The sequence below is a fragment of the Crassostrea angulata genome, chromosome 1, assembly GCF_025612915.1.
Source record: "Crassostrea angulata isolate pt1a10 chromosome 1, ASM2561291v2, whole genome shotgun sequence".
In the NCBI taxonomy this organism is placed as follows: domain Eukaryota; kingdom Metazoa; phylum Mollusca; class Bivalvia; order Ostreida; family Ostreidae; genus Magallana; species Magallana angulata.
In genome coordinates this window covers 56,597,562-56,615,812 of record NC_069111.1, presented here as the reverse complement: position 1 = coordinate 56,615,812, position 18,251 = coordinate 56,597,562, and the positions used below count along the sequence as shown (strand labels likewise).

General features: G+C 34.2%; 1 protein-coding gene across 1 annotated transcript; it reads left to right on the top strand.

Moving 5' to 3' along the window:
- Positions 1-6,503: 6,503 nt before the first annotated feature.
- LOC128189881 (uncharacterized) lies at positions 6,504-8,166 on the top strand. The gene is made up of 2 exons (XM_052861707.1): positions 6,504-6,532; positions 6,686-8,166. The coding sequence occupies exons 1-2, from the start codon at positions 6,504-6,506 to the stop codon at positions 6,963-6,965; spliced, it is 309 nt and encodes a 102-aa protein (XP_052717667.1). The 3' UTR covers positions 6,966-8,166.
- Positions 8,167-18,251: the final 10,085 nt, after the last annotated feature.

The window sequence follows — 18,251 nt, the reverse complement described above, 5'->3', positions numbered from 1 at the left end:
TAAATTTTAATTTTGCATTATGGGTTAAGAAAAAAGATGTTAGTTTAAGGTAAAGTAAACTTGTACCTAAAATGAAGTCAAATTTGTTAAGTCGTACTTAAACACATTTTTTTTTGTTAAGTCGTTCTTGAAATGGTTAAGGGTTTTTGGTTAAGTCGTACTTAAAAACATTCGGATCATGTTAAGTTGTACCAAGAATCATTCGATTTTTTTTCATCTTTTTGTACTTAGGTTTCTTTGTTACTAGATTAAGAACTCTGCTTCTTAGACGTACTTCTAGCGTTGCTTTCGACATTAGCGGAAAACCCACTCGTTGCTTTGCAACGAGCTTTGCTCTAGTTATTTTTAGAATGATCACATGAGTTTTTAAACAAGATTTGTTAAGATTTTATCGGTTTCATGATCACAGTGCAAGGGATTTTTTTTTTTCAAAATGTGGCGAAGACCCATTTTTGGCGACTGCTTAACATGTGTACATTTTTCTCCTCAATGTATGTCACCTTCCCACCCGTGTGTTTATTTGGTCAGTCAATGCTAAGTCAAATGAATCCGCTCCACGTGCGACCGAAAATCTCGTGTCGCGTCAGCGCACACAGCCTAGAATATTGCCCCTGGGCTGCAGATCAGCAATTGATAAATAATTGAGTAACATTTGGAAGGATGCTTTCAATGCAGCGGTCAATTGTTAAACAATAAGTGTTTAAATATTCGATGTCAATCAACCTCACATTAAAGGTGCGATATCGTAATCTGAGAATGTGGCTAAAAAATTAACCTGTTGAACACGCTAAACTTCTATAGTTATGAACAGAATAAAATATATATTATCAGAGACTTAAATAACTTAATAAGTTATTTATGTCTATGGTTTTATAAGTTAACAGTTTTAAGTCAAATATTAAATAAAATTTGTTCTCAGGATTAGAAGTAATGATATACGACTACATTAAGCAATAAAGTCTGTCGATCGTCATTAAATCATCAGAGTACTGCAAGTGTCGACAGTTTCTTATTTCTTTGAAATAATTGTAGTAGTTCAATTGACTTGCAGACTATAATATAGCGACTTTTCTGCCTCCCAAAAATGTATGCATTTAATTGCGATAGATATTTGTTCTTGGGGATTTTACTTATTGTTATATGCACATTGATAAAAAAAATCATTGAAGTTGTGTAATATGAGGTTGTAATGCAGATTAAAACTCAGCTGAATATTTTATTTTTAATCTAGCTTGTCAAAATGGGAGATTGTTAACTTGTAGCTTGTTAACTCTGAAAAAGTCTAGAACAGAAGAAATAAAGTCTTTATAGCTTTCGCTACATCTTATTTATGTGTACGCGTACATAAAGCTATTTTAGATTTTTTTTTTACTGTATAAAAAAGTGTTGTTTTTCCTAACCTTAAATTTAAATCTATAGAAATTCAATATCTACATGTAACATCTCAATAGCTTTGATAGCTTATTACCGCTTGGAAATCATTTAGTGATGCAAATTGACAAATGCCCATGAAAAGACATTATTGGACCCAAAGGGTTTCTTATCCTTTCCGACGATGATGAGAAGAACTCAAATGTGCATACAAATCATACATTTACATGTATATTTATATGTGATATAATAGAAATAATTGAAAAATATAGGTCTTTTTTGTGCCGCACAAAACGGGCGAAAAAGATTTTTAAACCCCACGAAAAAAAATTGAGGGGGGGGGGGGGGTTAAATGAAAATCACCTTGTCCGGCCGTACGTCGTGTCCGGTCTATATCTTTCTGATGGAGAAACATTGGAAGTGTTCTTACTTCATACAAATAATACTCATTAACTGACGAAGCTTCATGACCTAAACCCAAGGTCATTTGGACAAAGTAAAGGTCACTGGCAGGAAAAGTGCAAAATTTGTTTCCGGTCCACTTTGGAATTTCTTACTTCACACAAAGATTGCTTATGACCTGAGGGTGTGTAATGATTTGTTCCTAAGTCATTTAAGGAGAAACATTGGGAGTTTCTATTTCATGTAAAGATTCCTGATGACGGATGATGTGTCATGAACTTGACCCAGGGTCAGTTGCGCAAGTTCAAAGTCATATTAAACATACGTCATATCTTGTATTAATGGAAATGAGTAAAAGCTAGAGTTTGTCATAAAGATTACTTGTGACCTGTAAATATACCCTGCCTTGTCTGACTCACTTATTAAAGAAAACGAACCATCCATTATTCTCTAATAGAGAAATACGTGAGTAATGACTTCTTTCTTAGCGGGGATATCATTTGTGAGCTTGCTAACAGTACCTTTTAGATGGTCCAGTGGGAGCAATGCCCCCTTTCTCTCAACCAAAATTTCCATTAAGTTAACGCTTAGAAAATTGATTTTTGGGTCATTTCCCCCACCGCCACATCCACACTTTTATTATAATTAAATTAATTATATACATGTACATAAATGATGTACTTTTTAAAGTTATCCTAAACTTGAAGTAAGTTAAACGAAGAACTTGCCTGGTATGAAAATAATACTTTGAAATTGAGTCTCGTTTTCGATTTCTTGAACTTACTATTATCATATTGATAATCCAGTATAATTAAAAACCATTTCCCTTCTCCTTACACTCGCCAGGTTCTGATAGACCTGTATCAATAACAGACTATACCCACTTGACCTCCACATTTGCATACAAATTAAATAAACACCTACTTAGCAAAGATATGCCTTTATCTGTTTAATGAGTAGTGCAGTACTCAATCTAGAGGTTACATAGAAAACAGGTATGAATTAATTTTTTTTGTCTCCATTTGAAGAGTTCCAATCAATTTTCTAAAGCTCTAATTCGTAAGAAGAAATTGTCATGTAAAGATGACCTTTTATCAATCATGACAGGGTCTGTCAGGCTCTGACAAGTGTCAGGAGAAGGAGGTATTTTAATGAGACTGATGGACAATCCTTTCGCGACACGAAGTTGCGACGGAAGACCTACTCGTTGCTTTGCAACGAGCTCGGCTCTAGTTTAAAATCCAATTCTGCAATCAATTGCACAGTTATAGCATAACATGTAAGGATACCTAACGGTGACAACCAAGTACATGTCTTTGTTTATTTTCACCTTCTTTTATATCTGTGTCTGAGTTCCTTCGGGGGCTCCTGGGAAGAGATAATGCTGGACATCGGGGAAAACTGCAATACAACTGTATATGTTATATGAAGTATTCACTCATTGCACGTCCTAACTCCCAGCCAGGTAATACAAAGAAAGGAGACTAACATGTTAGGGCCCCGGGGAGCTAACTTTTCATTGTATTATTTTTATTTTTTTGAGCTTGTAAATTGTTTCAAGAGTCTGTAAGTCTAGATAAATGACAGAAATTTACTCGGTTTTTAGGTCAGGTAAGTTTCCCGGCCTGTGTTGGTTACCACATGTGTTCAAAGCGTACAACCTTAGACAGATCGCTTGTACATTTATATGATGGTTTAGAATAGGACATCGGATGCACTGTGTACAACCTAAGACAGATCGCAATGCATCGATGTACTTAATGTAAGAATAGCCCCCTTAGAAACTGTTTGTTATAACTAATATAATATCTAGAGATCGTACTACCCTGGAAAGACAAAACCTCGGGTGTCTGTGTGTTGCACACAGGCTGGTAGACGACTCTGTTAGGACATCTAGAGAAATGTGAACAACCCAAGACAGATCACATTTCTTAGATGACATGATGTATAGCTAGCGTAGGAATTCATGTGAGAATTATATAGATTTTCTCCGGTCTATATATTCATTTTTATTAAGAAATCAGGCCACGCCAACTTATTACTTGTTCGTCGGACCCCGTGCGCTCATATTTAAATAAAACTATATGAATAATTTACTATTAATTTCCCGCATCCCGGCAATTCTGTCATGTTTTCTGTTCCTTTTCAGCTCTATTCTTGCATTTTTAATAGTTTTGATTTATAAATCAGAAAGAAGAAATTTTTACTACCAAAAATAACGTACCCTTTTTCACTGTCCGACGAACAAGAAACTATGTTGGTGTGGCCTGACAGGAGAATCTTCACAGGGATTTTTTCAAAAATGAAAGTGTACTAATAATTTTTATTCTTTTAATTTTTCAGGCATTAGTACAACACAGACAGGGTTTTTGTTAGATGTTTCTTCAAATAGTATAGCTTGGTATAAACGCATTTTGAAATAAACCGTTTCTTTCTCTCTTATTGCTACTTTTGTTTCCCCCCCTTATTTCCTAAATTAAAGATATAATTTAAAGCTTGTATAAAGTAGACATATTTACTAGGCAATCCTCATTTTATTTGCTAAAAGCTTAAGCAGTCGATAAATAATTTGTAAACCTATAGTTTCATAACACTTTTTTTTTCATTTTTTCCTCCTTTTCCTTATATATTATTTTTTAATTGCATTGAATAACTGCTTTGTATAATATTTCAATACTTAGAGATTTTAAATAGTTCTAGAGATTTTTCATTTTTTAAAAATCAGTAGCTTGTTTAAATAGTTGTTAACTTGTAGCTGGTCAAGTTCAGTAGAAGCCATTTATAATAGTCGCTGCAATTTTTTTTTATATTCTCTTCATTTATATTTGCGTTTTTCTTATTCTTACTGAAATACATTAAATTAGTCAGTAAAACCAATAGTCGCTTTAAAGTTTTACATAATTATTTTCTTACTAAATAAATTATTTCATTAGTTTTTTTCTGTTTTGCAAAGCATATTTTCATAAACTTATTTTGATAATTTATTGTTTAAAACATTAAAACTATTTAAAAAGCCTCTTTTTTTATTTTTGCTGTTACTTTCATCTGTTTGAATTATAACAAAATACATTTATTATTATATTCTCTATAATATATTCTTTTTATTTTTTGTCTTTTTGTTAATTAAACAAAAATATAAAGCTGAAACACAATAAAGTATTCAGTAAAACCAATTCTTGCTTCAAAACTATCATTATTTTCATAGTTTGTTTTATTCATTGTTTTCTTTTGTATAACAATTTAATTCTATAGATAATTATTAGTTTAACCTCAAAATTATTATTTAAACCAATTGTCGCTTTTAATTTTTTGTTTTTCTTTCCTCTGTTCATTTAATTATTTCAAATTCTATTTATTATCACTACACATATCTATTTTTGAAAATTTAGACTTCTTGTTCATTTATTTTGTTACGTAATCATTTGACCATTTTGAGTTTTAACATTACAACTACCAGTAAAAACCAATCTTTACAACAATGCCGGACACAGTTGAATATCCATGCGATACTTGTTATAAGAATTGCAATGGGAACAATAATACAGCTTGCGACACTTGTGACAAGTGGTTCCATCATAAGTGCGTGCGAGGGACTGTCAAACAAGGATTTCAACTACCTTCAAAAGTGTCCTTTGTCTTACATTTGTACAAAATGTTGTAAAACAGCAGGTGGAGACTTTGATTTTGACAAGTCACTAGAAAGGTTGGGAATCGCCTATAGATCAGGGGACGTAGAAAAAGCTCTAAAGCTTGAAGCCATTTTCATGCGCTTTCTTCCAAAACGCATGAAAACTGGCAAACCATTCCAGTTTGTCAGTACCATGAAAAGAGATAAAGTTGCCACAAAAGTTCTTGGAAAATCTTATCTCATCCCTACAAGAGTCAGTGGAAATGGAAACTGCCTTTTTAACTCCCTTTCCATGGCTATCCAGGGAAATGAGTCCTTAGCATCAGAAATTAGAGTCCGGACTTGCATTGAGATGCAAGATAACAAGGACTTCTAACAAAACATTCATGAAATAGATAGATTGTCTTTGGTCAGCCCCCATTTTGATGAAGCTCTGATGGAATGCTGTCTAAATTATTATTTCTCTTCTGGATGCTGCACCATCTGTCATATCTGGAGCAATCAAGTCGGTGTATCCAGCAGTAAATGGTTACTTGGATCCATCTGTAGAAATTCTTAATTGCTTTTTTGAACCGAGAAAACTAAAAACAAAACACACAGTGCATATTTTGTGGTCAAGCATGACATTCCGCAAAGGTTATTGGGAAACAAACCACTTGTTCCTTTGCTGAAACCAGTACAAGACATACCGTTAATTGACATAAGTGATGAAACAGAATTTTCACCCCTGTCACCTATCACATCTCCTAGAAGACAGAGCATGGAATCAACACTAGCATCCCCTCTATCTCTCATACAGTTTTCCACAGCGGTGGACCATTGCTATGCACAAAACATTGAGTACTGCAGCACATATGACTCTCTTCTAAGTGTGAATAATACAGAGTCCCCAAGACAAAGTGCTACTGACAAAAACTTGTCCATCTATGAAGACAACTCTCTGCCAAGTATCAACAACTCCGAGTCCCCACAAAAAAGTTCAACACAAATAAATTGTCCCTATGATGAAAACCAAGATGCTTCCCTTGAAAGTCCCGAAGATACTGGGTCACAAATGCAAGACTTGTCCCCTTGACAAACACCAGCTCCCCTTCTACGGATAATGCCAATGATGAAAGTGACGGTGATATGGTAAGCCCCATTTAGCAACCCTGAGATTAATTCCTTGAATGGCAGATTTATGACAAATGAAGAGGTCTTGGAAGTCATAAAGAATGAAATTATTGAAAAGCATGAGAAGGTTCCACCTGGTTTAAAGGAACATGTTTTCTTTGTTTTAAATAGGTCTTTGGAAAAGGAAGGGAAGCGAAAGTTTGTAGATGACTGTGGATCATGGAGGGGAATCTCTATGAAGACAATTGAATACCTGGCAAATCAAGGATTTTTAGAAACATTGTACAAAAAGAAAGGAATTTATTGTCGAAGTGTTAAAAGGACACAAGTTCCATTAGACCCCAAATCAGAAACATTAGGCCTCGGTGAGTGGCAAGGTTCAGCACCTCATGGGAATGCTAAAAGAACAACCCAACCTTACAAAAGAACCACCCTGAATAACAATCAGTGATAAGGGATGGCGTGAAGCATGGCAAGTTCCCAATACAGATCCTGAAAAATGTCAATTCGTTAGATCCTGAAAATCCCATCAATATTAAAGTCGTTCAAGACGAAAAGTACAGGTATCAAAAAGAGCAGAAACCAAAATTTGCCAGTCAAAACAACACTGCAGATGATTTTCAAATTCTCATAAACCAACTTCAATCTCAAATTTTATCAAGGCAATTCATGCAAACAACGATCAAAAACTTTTAGAAATGAGAGAATGTGATACACATGGATCTGTGATAGGCATTGATAGAACGTTTAATTTGGAAGCTTGATATGTGACAACACTGGTATACACCAATCCAAATTTGCTGAGGAGAGGAAAAACAACCTCACCTGTAATGTTGGGTCCTGTTTTCCTGCATTGGGATGGGGCATATTCCACATATTGTGATTTCTTAGCCAAAATCCGGTCAAGTTTATTATATGATCTGCCGGATGAAAAATTCACATATGGCACAGATGAGGAAATGGCATTGGTAAATGCAATTAAAACCACATTTCCTAAGGCAGGTCATATCCTTTGCACTCGTCATCTTCAGGAAAATGCTGTCAGAAACCTAAACAAACACAACATCCCTTAAGCAGCAAAAATCAAATTGATAAATTCAATTTTCTCCCCCTCTGGTCTCCTTTCTTCTAACAACCTTGTGATGTTCCTGGAAAGAGAATAAGATATTTTAGAATCATTTGAAGACAGTCCTGCTTTCAAGTGTTTGACAGAGAAACTCTTTCCAACAATAAAAGAAAAAGTTTTCACCCCCAGACTTCGAAATCAGAAAATCCCCCTTCTGTGGAAAATTAACTTTTGTGAGGCTGTGAATAGCAAAATCAAATGGATAGGCAATTGGAAAGTATCTAAATTACCACAACTAATTGGACGCCTCCAAGAAATTAAAGAAAGTCAGTTGTTGGACACCAGAAGGGCACTCCATGGACGAGGAAATTATGAATTGGCGATTCAGGCAAAGCATTTATTTGTCCCACATGAGGCATGGGTAGGAATGAATGAAGAACAAGGGAAAAAATGGACTCTCAAATTTTTCAAATTCCATCCACAAAGTACCTTGCTTCGACAGATGGTTTCCTCACTATTCCCTCAACATCAAGAATTGCCAAAAAAACCTGGGCCAAGTAAAAAGAGTCAGGAATGCAAAGACAACTCATTACCTAACAAAAAACCAATGCTAGGGTGAAAATTCATATGCTCTTTTATGAAATGTAGTAGTTCTTATTGTCTGGCATACTTTCTATTCCGCTCGACGAAATGAAGAAACAGTGCTAGGGTGAAAATTCATTGGCTGTTTTTAATGAAATGTATGCTATAATACAACTTACTTGTAGTTATATAACATTTATTTTTTGTCGTTTCTGAACTTTAAATCATTTGGTACATATAATAATTTGGTTATGATATACCGGTAGGAAATATGATGATATGAGGGAATATATGGAATTAAACATGTTCATTGTTTCTAATCAGCTAAGCTTAGTGATAAAAAAAATGAAATTTCAAACAACCACTACTTACAATTTCTTTATATTTTAACCAAGGGCAATTATTTGTTAATTAATTAATTAATTAAAAAAAAACCTAGATAAGTAGGCTTTACTAGCTTTATTCCGTAATTGACGTAGAATAATATTTCCTATTTCCTTAACTGAAGTGTTTGTAAGCTCTGGGTATATTTTTTTTTTTAAGTTTTGACTTAAAGATAGATAAAGTTGATGAAATTTTCTTTTCTGCATGAAGATTATTCAATAATTTACATGTAGACGAAACAAAGCTATTGTAATAAGTAGTCCGATATATTGGTAGATAGTAAACAAGAGGCCCACGGGCCACATCGCTCACCTGAGTAACAATAGGCATGATAAAATCAGCTTAAAAGAGTCATAATTCAAACTATCTTGGCAATGTAGAATATGACATGTAGATCCTGTATAAGTACGATTCCATTTTCCCCCTGGATATTCTTATGTTTATAATCAAGTCCCTTTTCTAAAAGGATGATTTTATAGTCATACATGTCTCACCTGTTGACATTGAAGTTCTCAAAGAGATCCTATACAATTGTTTATATAAAGGATATAACCTACATCAAACTCTGAAAACCATGTAAGGCCCAAGAATCGTCCAGGGGCCAAAGTATAAAAAATTTGAAGGAGTCGGCAATACTGTAAAAATTTATTTGCGGTGCGATTTACTTCCAATAAATTGGTTGGCGACGACTAATGTTCGCGACCAAGCCTTATCCAAACCCGTATTTTGTTATTACAACCATACATTAAAGACTGGTTCGCGGCGAGAAATATTCGCGACGACGAGGCTCTTTCAAACCTCGCAAAAATTTCTAGCACGGGAATAAAAGTTGGTTTACAGTATGTTGCATATAAGTAATTTAAAAACCATATATCATAACATTTCATTTTTTGTAAATAATTAAATATTTTCATTTGTAAAATTGGAATCCAAATGTATATATATATATATATATATATATATATATATATATATATATATATATATATATATATATATATATATATAAACACATGAACCTGAAGTTATATCTTAATATAAATACTATATACCCTTTACCCAATAAAACAGTATAGAGGTTAACGATTTTCAATTATTAGAAAAATTTACCACGTCAGGTGCCTGTAGAATAGAGCTCTGTTGAATTGCCTGAAAAGTAGCGATAAGGCCATCATTAAAAATATCTGTGTTTCCCCTAACCCGACCCTAAATTTTGGAGTTGGGTAGGTAGGTAGGTAAATATTTTTTTTCTGCAAGGGCACAATATAAAATACATTATTATCTAAAAATAAAAATAATAAATCAGTTTTTTTTAATTGATTACAAAACAAAAAAATATATGACCAGTTATAAAACAAATTGTTATACTTTTACTGATGGAATGTAAAACAAATTTAATGTCAACCTCACAATTTGATATTGTTCATCTTATATTCAAACATGTTTGATTCAATGACTACATCATGAATACATTTATTATCATTTGAATGTTGATGTACATGTAAACATATATTCAAATATCATTTTAATGATCATGATGTACATGTATCTAATTGAAAGTATTGATTCATTTTTTTTCATCAAAATTTGGTTTATAAAATGTCTAAAAGTATATTAAAACAATAATTTGATAAACTTAAGGTAGTGTAATAAATGTAAATATTTTTGAAGTCATATTTAATGATTCTACAATAATACGTTACAAAAAATCACTACACTTGCAGAGAATGTTAAAAAGTATTCTTCCCCGACTCGCCTGTTTCATTCCGAAGCAAACGGTCATCTTCTTCACTTTAGTTACATAGTATACTATTGTAATAATAAATGGATATCGTATTTTCAGTCTCAAAATTGAATGATTAATCGGACATATCAACCTAAACAGAAATCAGCCATGTCCGCATACGTATCGGAGTGTATGAAAATTTTAAAACTGAAACTTTCAAATATGTGCAAGATTGTACATTTAAACCGTGTAGAGTAAGTTACAGTTCAGATCAAAACTCTGAGGTTGGGGTCAATTCTCAACAGGATCAATTTTCAACGTGTCGTGGTCATCAGAGTTTAGAAAAATCTTTCTTATAACGTTGAAAAATGACCCCGGGTATAAATTTCACGATTTTTGTCTCAATTTTCAATGTTGAAAAATGACCCCCCGGGTCAATATTCAACGTTAAAAAATGACCCCCGGGTCAATTTTCAACCCGGGTCAATATTCTTCGTTACACCGGCAACCGCCACGGGGAGGGGGGTATAATTTAATTTTTAATTTTGTTTGTAATAATTATATAGACCATTATACTTTTTATGACATAAAATGTTAAGATTATTGATTAACTGAAAATTCACTGCAAACAGTTCTACCCCAAATTGCACATAAAGTGCTGCTCATGTCACGATGTGTATTATCATATGGGAAGGGATCTCATCCTTCAGTTATGAAAATTATAAATTTTAATTGTATTACCGGTGCTTGCATGTGGCCTTCATTTTTAAAACAGTGTTATTTAGGGGCAAACACATGGTGCGGGTATTACTGTCTAATGACAGCATCTAGTTAATAGCTTGGAAACAAATATAAAAACCAAATTCTTTATGGTCTTAATTTGACTTGGTCCCAAATTTTGGCCTGGCCTCAAATTTGGCCTCTACATTATTTATTAAGTTTTACTGATTTTAGTGCAATACACATAAATCATCACACTAAATGGCTTTTAGTGTTTTATCGTGATAATTGTAGTGAAACAGAGATCACTTTTTCGAGAACGGTGACAAAAAGCAGCCTTTTTCTACTTGTAGAAACTGTTAAAAATGAGTATGATTGCCTTGGACACTTATATGGGAAATAAAAGTAATGTTTAAAAATATGTTAGTCTAAGAATATGCCCGTATTATTTACGAGATTCAAATGTCGTTTTTAATTATTAAATGCCGGAGTTACATTAAAATTGAGTCAAAGTCAACGCCCAAGCCCTTTTTGAGTGTCATTGTGTCTTTGCAATTTGTTTTCACTGTTATATACCGAAGTTTGCAAGTACATTCTTAATGTCAATCTGTTAACAACAAATATTGATTTTAAATTCATGCAAAATCATTTGTAATGTATTCTTTTTTTAATGTTTAATTCTAAATTCTAAGTTTAGGGATTTGTGGTGCTTTGATGGTTTTAAAATCAAGCATTGTATTAAAAAAAAAATGCATTCTTTTTAAGCCTGTTGTAACAATAAAGAATTGATTGTGAAAAATATCCAAATGAGATAACGCATGCAATCGATGGCGTATCTAAGGGGTGGGAAAATCAAACTTATTAAGGTCACTTATTAAATTTATCTATAATAGGCATCGACTCCCATCCCAAAAATATCCACTCCCCCTAAATCCCGGATAAAATATTTTAAATTCGCGCATGTGATGAGATATGCCTATTTCAGACCAATGGTTACATGTAATAATTCATTTCTCATTGTGGTAGAGACCATGATAAATAATTTTTTATTCCTCATTTAAATTTACTGGTATCAATTTCTGTTTACAATTTGTACGAGTTTTTTTGTTTATTTAGATTGATATCGTTCCTATTCAGTCATGGTTGAACAATGTACTTTAATAAAAGAAATATATATCTTATCTTTTTTAATTTGAAGAATTAAAAAAACTGACTGAAATAATGATAATAGGCAATGATAAATGATTAGAAAGCTAATTCAAGCTGGTTATTCGTACAAGGTTATACGATAAAAAAATCTAAGTACCAAGCAGGCAATTTAATCCCCCTCTCTCACCACCATCCCTGTATCCACCCTAAGATAAAAGAATGGAACTGCACAAGTAAACATAGAATAATATGTAATACAATTTAGTCAATATTCTACGGGGTTATTTTTCTACAACCTACATGGAGAAAAATGACCCTAAGGCCATAATCTGTACGATGTAATCCAAATATTCTACAACTGAGTCGGTTATTTTTCTACGTAGAATAATGACCCTCGGTCAATATTCTACGGGGGTCACTTTTCGTCGTTACACCTGTCCCCAAGTAATTTTGTGTCAGTACAACTTATGTCCTCTAAGTTGTGCACATGCGGAGGAGGTTCATCTGCATGTTGTTAGCTGAAGTCTTTTTGCAGAAAGTGTTTCTATCATCACAGCCTTCGGAAAACGCTCTGTTAGTCTCGCTAACCTTTTCGTCATCGACTTCATGCAGTGTTGGGCAGAAATAAAGACCGCAGAACATTAACTGGCAAGATTGGAAATATACAGCTTACGTCAGTTTCACTTGTTACAGTGAAAACATTTGAAATGGGCGGGAAGAAATTGACACGGACGTCTGAGAAAACATTGGATTGAACCTGTAGTTATGGGAAATGTATTTTGAATCCACCTCAGCATTTCTAACTTGCATACTACTGTTAAGCGATCGAAAACATTTTAATTAGTATCAGAAAAGCGGTTGAAAAACATTTTATTTCATAAATAAGTATATAATCAGCAAATGTGAAAAATACCAATTCGGAGATATCATACGCAGGGCAAAGCATTGTCCGATGACTTCTTATATGAAACATTTTATATATTATATTATTGGATATAATTTTAATCTTATTAATGGGAACTTTGATTGTTCTTCTCTGTGAATAAACCCCACTTGATATCAGACTTGTGACGACTGATTCTCTGAAGTCATCGGACAATGCCTTGCCTTGCGTATTATCTCTCCCGAATTGAGATCTTCTCATATTTGCTGATTATATACTTATTGGTAAAATATTTTTTTTCATTCACTTTGCTGATACTAAATATAATGTTTTTCGATCGCTTTAATTAACATGTATATAGCAAGTTAGAAATGCCGAGGTGGATTGAAAATACATTTCCTATAACTAAATGTACAATTTCAATCCAATGTTTTCTCAGACGTCCGTGTCAATTTGTTCCGCCCATTTCAAATAGTGAAATTGGCGTACGCTGTATATTTCCAATCTTGCCAGTTAATGTTCCGTGGTCTTAAGACCTGAGGTGGCAGGGGATACTTTTTTGGTCGAGGGAATGTGAGGCAGATAGTGCTCATATTTGAGATTTAATTTTTCAGTGGATTTTTTAAATTTGCTAAAATTGGTTTGCATGCAGGGGACACATGGTCCCGACTCTCGAGAATTTTGAAACATTTCAGAATAAAACAAGTACAACTTACATATAGCACTATAAAGAATAGCCAGGGACGGTCTCAAAATTTTCTGAAAATTTGCCCTTTTTTCACATTTTCAGGGGTCCAGAGCCACGCTCCAGTCCCGAGCAACTGCCATAAACTACCATAGGATTGGTAGCTTAATGTATACCCATGCAAATAATCACCAATTGATGGGGGGTCAATGACCTTCTTTTCGAGTGACATTTCGTGTTCTGAACCCAACCTACTTTTCAAGCACAAAACCGAAAGTGAAAATTTTGGCCACAGTTTCGCATTTTCATTCCATATCTGATGAAAAGTGCTACCAGTATTAAAGTGTCATAGATCAATGGAATTGACATGAGCTCCTCTATCCACAAAATGAATGCAATAAATATTCTAGCAATTTATACCCCTCAAATAACCAGCAAAACCCCAGGTTCTCCCTTTATTTCAAAATTTTGACGGGTCTTTCCTTCGAAACTCTCACCTGCCACCTGAAGATGATAGTGACGTCTCAACGTCTGTGATAGAAACCTCAGATGCATTCTGGGAAAGTTGTAGGATTCGTCTAGGACTCGTCTTCATCTTTTGACTTTTTGCGCTTGAAGCGTCTAGAGTGCCGAGTTTTAGGGGACGAGGTTTTGGTAACAACACATTAGGGCTAGTTCTGTTTCTACTGGAATACCATACCGAGGGACTTCCTTTTCTAAGTAGTTTTGAGGTCATTTGATAGGGTAGTATTGAATGTTTTTATGATTCTTTTAACTTTAACAAAATCTGCAAGGGATGCATATTTATCAAGAGAAGACTTCAGTAAAACTTTATCTTTCTCCAGTTGTCAGAAAAGTTGTAGAACCCGGTCTCGCACTCACAATGGTCGTCATTATTACAAAAGGCATTAGGGCCACAGTCGGAATCTATGTCACATTCATCGCCATTGCCTGATCTCGTTTCTCCAATTAAACTGAAACATATTGAAAAGAAAACCAAGTGACGGCTTAGACCTTTCATGATCAGCGCTTTCTGCTGTGTACCCGCATCATTGCCTTGTGGGTTATTTATATATGTACGTAACGCGCGTTATGATAATTTGTCTGCACTGCATTTGTGTGTCATAGGACCGACGGCATCCAGTGCTAGCAACCACTAACAGCAGCCACTAAGAACCGTAGAAGCTAGCAGCCAATAAGGAAATTCATCAAAGTACTGAGAGTACTGGAACAAAAAATTATATTTTACTTAATCATCGATATTTTTTTCATATGTAGCAGTCAAAAACGGCGAAAATCATCGGGTGAAATAGTGATTATTTTGTCTAAGCCATGTTTTGACGTGAACCTTCGAAGAATACAACAATGACAATGAAAAGGGTCGGTCTAGCTCACCCGGACTTTGCAGTTTTTAGCATTTCACAATGATATAGGGGTGAAAAGTGGTTCATTATCTACCTTATCTTCAAAGTGTGCATCAAACAGGGCAGTGTAGGGGACTTGTTATGAATACCTCTTGAGGTCCTCGACCTAATCCTAGTCTTACCAAGTTCTTGTGGCCAATCTCAAGTGAGATATAAACCCCTGAAATTGAGCCAGAACCCCTGGGAGCCACTTGGTGGTATCCCTACAGCCCAAATTTGAGACCGAGAAACAATAGCCCCATAGGTCCCCTACGCAGCCCTGGTATCCGTTTGATGCACACTTCAAAGATAAGAGAGATAATGGCCCGCCTTTCACCCCTATATCATTGTGAAATGCTAAAATATGACAAAGTTCGGGTGAGCTAACCCAACCTTTTTCATTGTCATTGTTGTATTCTTCGAAGGTACGATGTCTTTTTAATTTTCGATCGATGTTGTTTCTGGGGGAGTGAAAAGGCCAGAGAATGAATCTTTAAATACGCACATGTTCAGCTTCGATGTAAACAAATTATCTTGCCACACTGGATTGGCTTGGGGTTTTTATTGTATTTGTATCGTTTTATGCCTTTTAATTTTCTTTAATTTATCATGTCTTTTATATCATAATACGTTTGCATATCACTTTATACAATGCATATAGTTTTTCTTTTTGTATCAATAAGAATTCACTTAGGATAGCATTATTTTCATAACTTATAACCCGTATAGACGTATTTGATTTCTATCCAATAAAGACGCATTTATAACTTTTATCCAGGCGAGCTTAACTGCTTCAGAAGTCGTCAATGCTCGTACAAATTATTGAGCATTAATCATTTTGATATTAATTAAAATATGTCGATAATTAAGTAAATATAATTTTCTGTTTGAGTACTCGCAGTACTTTGATGAATTTCCTTGTTGGCTGCTAGCTTCTATGGGCTTAGTGGCTGCTGTTAGTGGCTGCTAGCTTCTATGGGCTTAGTGGCTGCTGTTAGTGGCTGCTAGCTTCTATGGGCTTAGTGGCTGTTGTTAGTGGCTGCTAGCTTCAGCCTGGTCATCCAGTGCTAATATATTAATATTCATGTTTTTTGTAAGAAATATATGTGTATCGTTGCTGTAAAGCCATCTCAGTCAGGGATATGAAGCATACATGGAACAGCCATATATTCGCGTTATTTAGTACGCTTCCGCAGCTAAAAATATAGTGCCAGAGACCTTGTAGAGAAAACTCTAGATATAATTTTATAACTAGATGTTGTCATTAGACAGTAATACCCTTACCAAGTGTTTGCCACTAAATAACATTGTTTTGTACCAGTTTAATAAAAAAAAAATGAAGGCCACATGCCAGCTCCGGTATGGTGGTATATCTCGATTTGCCCCTTGTATGCAAGTTATTTTTCTATCAAATATGTTGACATGCAAGATAGTTATGTCGACATGAAACATAACTATCTTGACATGCAAGAAAATTGCAATCAAATGAGAATTATAAAAAAAATCTCACATATCGCCAACATGTGACATCCAAGATGCTAAATGCAACTTATTTTTGTCGACATGCAACTTATTTATGTTAACATGCAAGATAAATATGCTGACATGCAACTTATTTATGTCAACATGCATCTTTGTTATGTTCATGTGCAACTTATTTATGTTAACATGCGAGGTAAATAAATTGACATGCAGTTTAGTTATGTTCACAAGCTACTTATTTATGTCAACATGCAACTCAATTATGTTCACATGCGAGATAAATATGTTGACATGCAACTCATAAGTTGCATGTCAACATAACTATGTTGCATGTCCACGTATTTATCGTCCATGTTAACATAATTTAGTTGCATGTTGACATAAATAAGTTGCATGTTGACATAAAGAAATTGCATGTTAACATAAATAAGTTGTATGTCAATATATTTATCTTGCATGTTAACATAAATGAGTTGCATGTCGACATAGATAAGTAGCATCTAGCATCTTGAATGTTACATGTGGACGAGATTTTAGATTTTTTGAGATATTACAAAATGTTTATTTGATAGCAATTTTCTTGCATGTCAACACAGATATGTTGCATGTTGACATAACTATCTTGCATGTCAACACAGATATGTTGCATGTTGACATAACTATCTTGCATGTCAACATATTTATCTTGCATGTCGACATATTTGATGGAAAAATAACTTGCACATTAGGGGCAGTGATAAGCCACCATACTCCGGTAATACATTTAAAAATTTTGATTTTCATAACTGAATGATGAGATCCCTTCCCATATGATAATACACACGAGCAGCAGTTTATGTGCAATTTGGGGTTGAACTGTTTGCATGTGAATTTTCAGTTAATCAATAATCTTTACATTTCATGTCATAGAAAGTATAATGGTCTATATAATTATTACAAACAAAATTAAAAACTAAATTATGCCCTCTCCCCTGGCGGTTGCCGGTGTAACATAGAATAATGACCCCTGTAGAATAATGACCGCCCGGTCATTATTCTACGTAGAAAAATGACCCCTTTGCCTGAAGAATAATGGTTACATTGAAATTAATGTTAAAACGGGCTTGGCCCCTGTGACCTGTATACCAAATTTCATATCAATATGTTCATCCTTTGCCAAGTAAATGAGCGGAAACTGTTGGTGGACCGACCGACCGACAGACAGCAGCAAAGCAATATGCCCTCCCTTCTTTTGAGGGGGGCATAAAAATAAAAGAGGTCCTAAAACAAACACAGCGCAATGCCAAATGTTATAAGCAAAATGTGATGTTTAATACAATCTGAATATAGAATGGTATTTACTTAGTAAATTAGGCATGATCCGCATGCATTGTTGTTGGATTTGATGTTGAACAGTCATAATAAACAGCTGTATTATGCTATCTTACATTCATGTATTAAAAAACTCTATATTTAAAGTCAAATTTATATGATTAAATTATATATTTGATTTCATCTACCTTGTACCTTATGGAGAAGGGTTAAATAGGCAATGCCTGCTGTCCAATCCAGTTATGTTTATTTTCATAAAAAAATATGTTCAAACCAAACAGACAGTTTACAGAATATATCTTAGTGTATAATCAGGCCTCGCCGTCACAAAAATTTTCAAATCCCT